This window comes from Bidens hawaiensis, unplaced genomic scaffold, assembly GCF_021521415.1.
Source record: "Bidens hawaiensis isolate Kalapana, Puna unplaced genomic scaffold, B.hawaiensis_p1.1 tig00000670_1, whole genome shotgun sequence".
NCBI classification, from domain to species: Eukaryota; Viridiplantae; Streptophyta; class Magnoliopsida; order Asterales; family Asteraceae; genus Bidens; species Bidens hawaiensis.
This window is the reverse complement of record NW_027491040.1, coordinates 1,185,879-1,197,727: the sequence shown is the minus strand read 5'-3', so window position 1 is coordinate 1,197,727 and position 11,849 is coordinate 1,185,879. Positions and strand designations below refer to the sequence as shown.

At 37.1% G+C, this 11,849-nt stretch overlaps 1 protein-coding gene and 1 pseudogene across 2 annotated transcripts; one reads left to right on the top strand and one right to left on the bottom strand.

Moving 5' to 3' along the window:
* Positions 1-400: 400 nt before the first annotated feature.
* Positions 401-3,725, top strand: LOC143531003 (uncharacterized). The gene has a single exon (XM_077026408.1). It carries the CDS (start codon positions 419-421, stop codon positions 3,677-3,679), a length of 3,261 nt encoding a protein of 1,086 aa, XP_076882523.1. The 5' UTR covers positions 401-418; the 3' UTR covers positions 3,680-3,725.
* A 1,510-nt stretch (positions 3,726-5,235) lies between these two features.
* Positions 5,236-11,040, bottom strand: LOC143530760 (LRR receptor-like serine/threonine-protein kinase GHR1; annotated as a pseudogene). Its single transcript, XR_013134913.1, has 3 exons — positions 10,172-11,040; positions 6,605-8,014; positions 5,236-5,962 (listed from the first exon to the last, which is right to left on the bottom strand). The product of XR_013134913.1 is annotated as an LRR receptor-like serine/threonine-protein kinase GHR1 (transcript).
* Between the last annotated feature and the right edge of the window lie 809 nt (positions 11,041-11,849).

Sequence of the window (11,849 nt, the reverse complement as noted above, 5' to 3'; positions counted from 1 at the left end):
GAACGTTTGCAGCTGGATTTCTGCAAATGGCGTATTTCAGTTCAATTCAATTGAAGTGTGTGTCTGTAAATGGTGTCGGTGATGATGGTTGAACCGACGCAACGGTTAATTTGAATGGAAACGATTTGAATAATGTAAAAATTTGCCACGACGTGTTTTTTAAAATCTAGGACTGAGTACGTAATGTACGATAAAAGATGATCGTATTGGAATGTTAAAAAGTCACATTTTACATTTAAATAAATAAATATTGACATTTTGATTTTTCATATGTTGATGAAGAAAGGATTTGCCCTAATCGAGCCATGGAACAACAGAATGGAGATAAGGTAAGGTTGGTGACAGATATCTTCAGTCTCCATGTCACTCTCACTCTCTCTGGTTAGCCTCTTCATCTTGTTCTTGTTGTTGTTGTTTTATGGTTATGGCTGTAATTACACTCTGTTCCCCCACAATCAACCAGCCCTTTCACACCACTTCCTCCGACACTTCAACAACCCATGCTACATTATCCTTAAACCACTCTAAATGGAACAACAACAACAAACGTAGGAAAACACCAGCGGCTGTCTGCCTTTCCTTAAATCCCAACAAAAACATGTCCAGCGACCAAATTACTAGGTTTCTTAAGTCAATTCCCGACCCATCTCAGGCTTTGTCTTTCTTCAAATCAACTTCGGAACTTCCAAACCTTGTTCACAACACCCAATCCTGCAATTACATGCTCGAGTTCTTGCGCGTTAACCGCCGCATTCCGGACATGGCTGAGGTCTTTGATGTGATGCAGAAGCAGATTGTGTATAGAAATTTGGATACTTACGTAACCATTTTCAAGGCACTTGGAGTCAAAGGTGGGATTAAACAAGCTCCATTTGCACTTACTGTAATGAAAAGTTACGGCTTCGTCTTAAACGCCTATTCCTACAATGGTCTCATTGATCTCCTGTTGAAATCCGGGCTATCTAAAGAGGCCTTTTTAGTCTATAAACGGATGCTATCCGAAGGTGTTACGCCGAGTCTCAAAACTTACTCTGCGCTTATGGTTGCCTTGGGAAAACGAAGGGACACGCAGAATGTCATGCGCTTGTTGACTGATATGGAGGAGTTAGGGCTCAAGCCGAATGTTTACACTTACACCATATACATCAGGGTCCTTGGTAGAGCCGGTCAAATAGATGAAGCTTTTCGAGTTTTTGAAAGGATGGACGGTGAAGGTTGCGGCCCTGATGTTGTTACATACACTGTTCTAATCGACGCCCTTTGCAATGCGGGAAAACTCGAGAGGGTTAAAGAAATGTTCTTGAAAATGAAGGCTAGTAATCATAAACCGGACCGTGTGACATACGTTACCTTAATGGACAAGTTTGGTGATTGTGGAGATTTAGACTCGGTTCAATCGTTTTGGACCGAAATGGAGGCAGATGGTTATGTGGCGGATGTTGTGACGTTCACCATTTTAATCGATGCGTTATGCAAAGTTGGAAATATAGAAGACGCGTATGCTACGTTCAACTCCATGAAAAGTAAAGGGGTTTCTCCAAATCTTCAGACATATAATACGTTAATTCGGGGGCTTTTGAGAGTTGATAGGCTAGACGAGGCATTAGAGTTGTTTGCGGGTCTCAGTTCCTTAAACATCAGACCAACTGCTTACACGTACATACTTTTTATCGATTACTATGGAAAATTAGGTGAAGCGGATAAAGCCCTTGACACGTTTGAAAAGATGAAGGTTCGAGGAGTTGTCCCTAACGTTGTCGCGTGCAATGCATCGTTGTACAGTCTTGCAGAGCTTGGTAGAATCGGGGAGGCGAAAAAGATGTTTTATGAGCTTAAACAGAGCGGGATTGCTCCCGATTCGATTACTTATAACATGATGATGAAATGTTTTAGTAAAGCAGGTAAAATTGATGAAGCAATGAAGTTACTTTATGAGATGATGGAAACCGGATGCGATCCGGATGTGATTGTGATTAACTCGTTGATTGACACGCTTTACAAGGCGGACCGAGTCGATGAGGCATGGGATATGTTTAAAAAAATGAAGGAAATGAATCTTTCGCCTACGGTTGTGACTTATAACACGTTATTGGCTGGTTTGAGGAAAGAAGGCCGGGTTCGTGAAGCGATTAATTTATTCGAAAGCATGGGTTCGTGTGGGCCCGTTCCAAACACGATTACTTTCAATACGCTTCTCGATTGTATTTGCAAGAATGATGGAGTTGATTTGGCTTTGAAGTATTTGAATGAAATGAGTTACAGCAGCTGTAGGCCTGATGTGTTTACTTACAATACAATTATTTTTGGTCTGACCAAGGAGAATCGGGTTTGTGACGCGTTCTGGCTGTTCCATCAAATGAAGAAATGTTTCAATCCCGACTGTGTAACTCTATGCACGATAATCCCAAGCATCGTTAAGAGCGGGAAGGTGGATGATGCTTTGAAAATGACTGATGCGTTTATTCGTGTCCGGAATGGAAACCAACCAAATAAGATATTTTGGAAAGATTTGATGGAAGGAATCACAAGTGAAGCTTCATTACATAATTCCATCATGTTTGTTGAAGGATTAATGATTAGCGGGACTTGCGTTAACGATTCGATTCTCATCCCTCTTATTAGCACTTTATGCAAGCAGAAGAAAACCCTAGACGCGCATTCGCTATTCTTAAAAGTAACAAAAGATTACGGGATTCAACCGACGCTCGAAGCATACTACCTGATAATTGACGGTCTTCTAGAAGATGATTTTAATCAACACGCGTGGGATCTGTTCAAAGAAATGAAGAACTCGGGGTGTGCACCGGATGTTTTCACTTACAATTTGCTGTTAAACGATCTTGCAAAATCGGGAAAAGTCAATGAGATGTTTGACTTGTATGACGAGATGCTTTGCCGAGGTTGTAAACCGAACACGATAACACAAAACATACTGATTACCGGGCTTGTTAAGTCGAATAGTTTAAAAAAAGCAATGGATTTATATTATGATCTTATAAGTGGCGGGTTTGCTCCGACTCCGTGCACGTGTGGACCGCTAATCGACGGTCTGTTAAAAAATGGGAAGTTAACCGAAGCAAAAGAATTTTTTGATGAAATGGTGGAGTACGGATGCAAACCGAATTGTGCGATTTATAACATATTAATGAATGGGTATGGAAAAGCGGGTGATGTTGAAACCGCGTGTGAGCTGTTTAATAAGATGGTGAAAGAAGGAATACGACCCGATTTGAAATCGTACACGATTCTTGTGGACTGTTTGTGTTTGGTAGGGAGAGTGGATGATGCTATGTACTATTTTGACCGGATGAAGGAAACGGGCCTTGACCCGGATGTGGTTTCCTACAATTTGATGATTAATGGGCTTGGAAACGCGAGGAGGATAGAGGACGCGCTGGGCCTGTTTGATGAGATGCGAGCCCGGGGGATCGTTCCAAATTTGTATACGTATAATGTTTTGATACTTATTCTTGGAATTGTTGGGCGGATTGATGAAGCGGGAAGGATGTATTCGGAATTACAAGTTATGGGCTTGGAGCCGAATGTGTTTACCTATAACGCGTTAATAAGAGGGTATAGCTTATCTGGAAATCCGGGTCATGCGTATGCTATTTACGAGAAAATGATGGTGGGCGGTTGCCGTCCCAACACGGGGACGTTTGCGCAGCTTCCTAATTAACCAGGTCTGTATTTGTAACTATGACCTATTCACTGATAATAATAATAATAATAATCCGTATTAGCAATGTTACATTTCTAACTTTCACTTTTGCGTATATTAATGTTACTTTTTTTCTCATGTAATTTTCCTTTCAGGGTTGGTCATCAGAAGAGGGTATCTAGGGCCGCTGATGTATTCTTGTACATGTTAGTTGATAGAGCAAAGATAATTGAAAATTACACAAAATTCATCTGTGAATATATATATATATATATATATATATTTCTACCATATGTTATTGTTTATATAATAATATTTGTTAAACTATATATGTTTACATAATAATTATTATTATATGTGAAACATGATAAAAATAACTAATGTGTTATATAAAAAAGTTAAAATTAGAAATCTACATAAAAATAGTTATAAATTTATATCAACAAATTTAGCAAACAATTGATAAATAAAGAGTCTGGCTCACGAGACAAGCTTGAGCTTAAACGAGCTAAGCTCGATCTCTTGTAAGTTAATTGAGTCGAACTCAAACTTGGCTAGACTCATTTACACTCTTATGCATAATGAGACTAATGCCTATATGTAATGGAGGGTGAGGGTGAGAGGAGCTCTACCAAATGAGGATCACGCCAACATAACACTGCACTGATGGAGGGGCTTCTCGTGAGCCAAGTCGGCCGTGGAGTTAGAGTAAGTGCTAGCAAAATGAACAATGGTGGGAGCCAATCATGTACCTTCACCTATGAGATTTTAATTGTTTATTTTTTTACTTTTCATTATTAAGGGTATTTTAGTCCTTTTAACACATATTTAAAAGAACAAGTTAACTTCCAATCCATTTTAGTGATTAATTAATGTTGCTACATTTGTGCAAACAATTGGACAAAACTTGTAATTTTTAAAATTGGGGACCAAACATGTCAAATGAGCAAACTACATATACCATCTATGTAGTTAATTCATTTGATAAAAAAATAATCCTTGGTCGATAATAATTTCTATTCATTTTATCGCCACTGACGGTTCCAATTTTAAAAAAGTTGCCCCCAGTGGTCTCCCATTAAAAGGACTTAACGGCGTTTTACTTTTTTTTTTCGAATTTGAAACTAATGTTTTAGGGACATTGATCGGAACGATTGATCTAAAACTTAGCTCAAAACGGTGATTCAAACAGCTTAATTTGTGTTAATTGTAAGTACAAACATCCGAATTGAAGCATTGTTTTGTCGTTTTGGAGCACCATTTCAAATGAAGCTTTACATCAATCGACTCGTATCCACTTTCCGATCAAAAAGTCCTAATACATTAGTTTGAAATTCGGAAAAAATATGACGCCGTTAAGTCCTTTTTAACGGGGATCATTTGGGGTCAACTTTTTAAAATTTGGAATCGCTAGTGGTGATAAAATGAATAAAGTATTATCGACCAACACCATTCAATAGGGATTATTAAAATCCAATAAACCTCAACGATAACTGTAGACTTTATTAAAAATCAATGTGATTTTGTTACAGCTACCAAACATGTTAGAACATTATTTTCATTAATCATACATACTAAGTGAATGGTTTTATATTTATTTTGAAAAAATATGCAAGCTTCACAACAAGATACATAACATACACTACAGAAACTTGTTTACAACAAATGATTAGATTTGAATATTTTACAGTCGCCGTCATCGTAAAACACTAGCATCAGCTATGAGTGTAAGATCATCCACGACAGATTTCATATCTGGTCGTTCATCAGCTGGAAGTATACACCTAAGCGCCACCTGGATCATATCTTCTGCCACTTTAAGCATGCCCTCACTATCATTCAGAATCTGCTCGTTAACACACTCGCTTACCCGGTTTCCAACACACAGCAAACTGACCCATTCTGTCAGATCCACCACCTCTCCACTGCTGCCCAGAATCATCTCTGCAGAACATTTTCCCGTCACTAGCTCTAATAATACGACTCCAAATGCATAAACATCACTTTTGAGAGACGGGCACGGTTTGCTTGTGCTGCAAAACTCAGGGGGGCGGTAGCCGAGGGCACCTGCAGTGAGAACCTGCTCAGCGGTCCCGGATGATGTCATCAAGCGGTGCAGGCTGTAATCGGTTAAAAGGGGGTGTTTCATGGTGGGTGGTTCCAACAAGATGTTGGTGGATTTTAGGTTACCGTGAGGTATGGCTCTCTCGTTGTGGAGGTAGTTTAGGCAACGGGCTATATCTACAGCGATTCTGTATCTATCTTCGAGATTCAATATGGGCAGATTCTTGGCATCCACTTCTGCACAAAATGAAGCCAAAGTTTGATGTGACAACGGTGAGTCAAAGATTGATATTTTAAGAACAGAAGACAAAAAAATCAATAAATCAGTGCTTATTATAATCTCCAACAATAGCATAAAAGACAAGTTAATTAATTACATCATCAAAAAGAAGACATGTAAATCTTAGTAGTATATTATTTTGGTACAATTACTATTGTATTCTTTGATCCTCCCCAGCAAGTTGAATAGGCCCTTTAATCCCTAAATTTGTCAGAACATGTAGTTACTATCAATTTTGACCCATTTACTTATAAATGGGTTGATTAACTGGTAAATGAAAATTAGATAAAAAAGGAAAACCGTCAAATGGGTGTACAGTTGTCCAAAAGTGCATTTTTTATACATAAGATAAAACCTCCTAAAACAATTTATTCAAAAACTTCTTATAACTTGAAAATTAAGTGTTTTTATAATCATACATGACGCACCAATCATTCATAAAAATATTTGGACTAAAAGTGTACCGTGTCAACCCAACCTGACTTGTTTTTTACCAGTACTAAAACTCTAACCGTTAACAAGCCAGCCCATTTTGCCACCTCTAAATCTGGTGACATGCACAATGCCAAAAAGAAATAAACATTAAAGACAACATATACCATTATGATAAAGTGACAAACAAGGTGCATCAATATAATTTGAAATAAGCATCTTCTCATACTCTCTCGGTCCCCAATAATACCCCTGCAAGGACACCAAATTTGGGTGTTTAATATTACCCAGTTTCGTTACTTCTCTTGCAAACTCTTTCTTCCCTTTCGCAATCCCTTCTTTCAACCATTTCACAGCCAACACATGGCCTGATTGCAGAACCGCTTTATACAATGTTCCATGACAACTCCTACCAATCATCTCTGCAGGAGCTGAAGAAAGTTCTTGTGCACTGAACACCAACGACCCATGAAAAAGATGAAGTTCACCAATCAGTTTATCAGGTGAACACACATCAACTGATGTTTCTTCACGAGGGTCACTTGATGATGAAGGTGGAAACGCTTCTTCAACTTTTCTTTTTGCTCCTGTATCTTTTAGCCCTTCAAAAACCGTTATATTATGCGCACTTGTAGTTGAGAGCTTTGGCGATGAGTTAGGTGCTGACGTGGCAAGAACCGAAGATATTTCTTGCTGATTTTCAGAACATTGTTTTGAGTGATTTCTTTCTTTGTACTGTTGGGTTCTGTACAACACAATGAATGTCAATAACAAGAAGCTAGAAACGCCAACAATCAATCCAGCAATAAGGACAAGTTTAACATAAGATCTTTTCTGAGACCCGTGACCCTTAAAAACATCTTTTGGTGAATATGGGAAACTCAGCAGATCATTTCCCGGATGGAAAGCCGAATCAGGGAAATTCTTCAAGTTTTCAGGAACGACTCCCGAGAGATTGTTATATGACATGTTAAGTACCTTAAGTGCACCAGGAAGATTATCAGGAATGTCACCTTGTAACCAATTATTAGACACATCAAGCAAAGTCAAGTTTTGATAATTTCCAATTTCTTTTGGAAGATGGTCGGTTAGTGAATTATGTGACAAATCAAGAAACTCGAGGCTTGATACAGTGGTATTTTGTACAACAGGTATGGTCCCACTGAAGTTATTGAAAGACATGTTTAAATAAGTCAATCTTGATGCATTAAAAAGACTAGACAGGATTGTACCAGTAAACTTATTGTGGCTAATATCAATAGTTTTTATTTCAGGGTAGGTAGCTAAAACCGAAGATAACACGCCTCCAATTGAGTTATTGGATATCTTGAATGAAGTAAGCCTCAAAAACTGACTAGTTTGAATTGGAAAGCTTCCTGTTAACAAATTTGAACTCAGATTAATCTCCTCAACATAGTTTCCCCAACCTTGAATTCTGGATAAGTTGCCAGATAGCATATTGTTACTTAAATCTATGACAGCACAGTGACCAATAATAAGAGGCAAGACGCCTGTGAGTTTGTTGGATGACAAGTTAAGACTCCTTAGAGTTGTGGAGGAGATACTGTCAACAGGACCTGCAAATAAACAATGGCTTATATACAAAACTCGAATATTTAAGAAACAATGACATATTCTCCCTACAAAACATAACATATATCATATATTTTCCTAATAAATTTGACAAAAGTCACATATATATCTCTACAAAACACATCATAGATCATATATATCCCTACAAAAGATAGCATATATATCATATATATGTCCCTACAAAACATAACATATATCATATATATCACTACAAAACTTGACAAACGTCATATATATCCTTATAAAACATGCCAAATATCATAGATTTCGATCTGGTTTGTTGTAAAAAAATTGAGTCAATTGAGAAAGCAATAAAAAATTGCTCTAGAAATGAAAAAGAAAAGTAAAAACGAAAAAAAAAAGTAACAAAAAGACCAAGTTAAAAACAGTTAGAATGAAAGTTTTAGAAATCTAAGGGTAACGTAGTCATTATAGTTGCTCTATGAAATATATCAAAATGGTTATATATAACATTTTGATATATATGATATTTAGACATTTAGAATTCAGTTTGGATCTATAAAATATTTGGCGAGTTTTGTAGGGATATATATGATATTTAGAATTTAACTTGGATATATATGATATTTAGCAAGTTTATGGACATATATGAAATTGTCCCAGAATGTCATAAGAAAATTGAATTTTAATAATCCAAACTATGATAATAATACATACTGACAATGTGATCAATCCCACTCTAACTAAAAAGTAACTTTATCATCCCCTAGCTTTCATTTATATATTTGAGTGAAGTATCATTTTCATACATGTGATTTGTTCAACTACGCAACTTTAGTATCGTTTTTTAATTTAGTGCAACTGCATACCTAACATTTCAAAAACATGCACTTTTAGTACTTTTTTCTAACCCCGTCTATTTTGTCCATTAAGTCAAGGGTAAATAGGTAATTTAGTATATTTTATTTATTTTTTCTTGAGTTCAGCGTCATTTTCATATATGTTGTTTGTTCAATTACGCAACTTTAGTACCTTTTTTTTAACTTATTGCAACTAGATACTTGGATTAGTTTTGAATACATAGGCAGACCAAAAGAGACTACATATTGCAATTAAAAGATCATCTCTAACCCTGCTAAATAACATATCACCCCTTGCTCATTGATCCTTCAAACCCTAACCATTGTTCATCTTCAAGTTCAATGAATTATGATATGGTGCTTTGTCCATGTGGTTCGTCAACCATTGTTCAAACATCTTGGGCATCATTTAACCCTGGTCGACATTTTTATCGATATGGTAGAAAGGTCTGTTAAAATACTAATTATGTTCACTTCTGACCTAATTAATCGATGTTTGTCCACCAATTTATGATCTAATTGATGATATACTGAAAGGTGCGAAGCTGTGAGTTTGTTCTTTGGCTTGATCCTCCGATGTGTCAAAGAGCTACTGTTATCATACCCGGCCTTTTTTACAAAATTAATGCAGATGAAGAAGATGCAACAATGGCTAAGATGAACTCAGATCTTGAAGCTACTAGAAGAAAATTGGCAATCAAGAACAAAAGGCTAAAAATTATGTTATGCATTTCATGGTTGATTTTCATCTTCTATCATGTATTTTAGTGACGTTTTAATTTAAATATGTTATATGTAATGCCTCTTTTGGTATGCCTAATTGCCTATAATCAAAACTAATCCAAGTATGCAGTTGCAATAAGTTTTAAAAAAAAAGGTACTAAAGCTACGTAATTGAACAAACCACAGGTATGAAAATGGTGCTAAACTCAAAAGAGAAAATAAATAAAATATATGAAATTACCTATTTACCCCTCACTTAATTATGACAAAATAGACGGGGTTAGATTAAAGTACTAAAATTGCATGTTTTTGAAATGTCAGGTAACAGTTGCACTAAATTCAAACCCGGTACCAAAGTTGCGTGATTGAACAAACAACGGGTATGAAAATGGCACCTAACTCTATATATAATTTTAAACAATTTACAACATTTTGATTCAGTAAATTGTTCATTAGGGACAGATGAATTAATATCATTGACAACCAATTTTCCGATTTTATATAAAAGAAACAGCCATAGTGAAAGTTAAGAGGGTCAATGATCACACTGTCCGTATCAATTTTATATAAAAGAAACAGCCAATTCAACTAACATACCTTTAAGCTCATTGAGGCTGAGATCAAATTCTGACAACACCATTGAGCTCTCCTGCAAAAGGGCTTCTGGAATGGACCCTGATAACTTATTGTTACCGAGCCTCAGAATCTTCAAAGAGACTATAAAATTAAAAGAAGGAAGGGTCCCAACAAGCTGATTATCACTTGCGTCAAGCGCCTCCAAATTATCAAAAAAAGGCATCCCATCATGGGAAAACAGATCTCCACCAAGAACATTGTGGCTTACATTTAGGTACTGAAATTCATCTGACCCGAGGCCCAGATCCAGGGTTCCAGTGAAGCCATTTCTGCTAAGATCAACATGAACGACGCCACCCAACTGTGACAAGTGGTCCATAACGTTACCCGAGAAGTTATTCAAACTGAAATCCAAAAACCGGAGGGGACGATACCTTGAAGATTGTTGAAAGAAAGATTCAAGTGCACCAAGCTTATTAAGCTTGTTATCTCAGCAGGAAGCGGGCCATGGAAGAGATTAGAGGAGAGGTCCAAATAGAGCAACGACGATGCAACGGAGCCAATCTCTTTGGAGAGGGAGAGGGTCCCGTGAAAGCGGTTGGCAGATTACGAAGCATGGTAAGGCCAGTAATGGAGGCAAAAGAGAAGTTACCAACCAGACCTAAACCATGAAGCACTACAGCTGTGACGTGGCCGCTGGTGCAGGTAACGCCGTACCAATCACCGGGGCAAGCGAAAACCTTCCCGGAAGAGTCTTCCTGGATACCCCTTTTAATATCCAAAAGTGAATCCAATTCTTGTGTTGTTGTTAGTCCTCCTAGGGCCAATTTGAGAAATACAAATACTAGTAGTAGTAGCAGTAGTAGTATCATCAAACAGGTGGTCTGCATTAACGAATGAAAACCCACCTAGCTAGATTAACATAACATAAAAGAAAATTAAAACCACAGTTTAATTTAACACCTGGCGTGCATTCTCACTAATCAATTGATGGATGATAAGAAGATGAACATTGACTGACTGACTGACAGACAGTACCCGAGTTGCACATAAATAATTAAAAGTACACCAAACACAGGCCAGAATTGAATGCTGGAGAGTGGAATTGGAAAGCAAGCAGGTTGGTGAGTGAAGTTAAGTGCAAATGGAGATTGAATTGACCCCGGGACTGAGGGAGATGTGACCTCACTTGTATCGGTACCAATATTCTTTTCAACCTTTTCACTTTGGTCTTTCTTTTATCATTTCACAATACTAGTAGTACAAACAACATATATATTTCAATTTTATTTCTACCCTTAACTAACCACAAATCATTTAATTATTCGCAACATCTACTAGGGCTATCACTTTTACCTGAAACCCGAAACCCGACCCGAGAAAACACGTACCCAAACCCGAACTAACCCAACCCGAAAAACCCGAACCTAAGAAAAGATTAACCCGAACCCGAACCGAAGTAATTCGGGTTGGTTCTCGGGTTTGATTTATATGTTTCGGGTTAACCCGAATAAAATTTTAGTTTTAAAATTAAATTTATTTTTTAGGTATAATAGACTTAGTATTAGCCACTAGCGTTATTAGAATCTGGTCATAATCAATTGCTGCCATTACAACTATTATAAATGATTGTTTATTGTTATTTACGTTTTCCGTTTATTACTAATAGCAACCATAATCGAACAACTAAATCACGCCC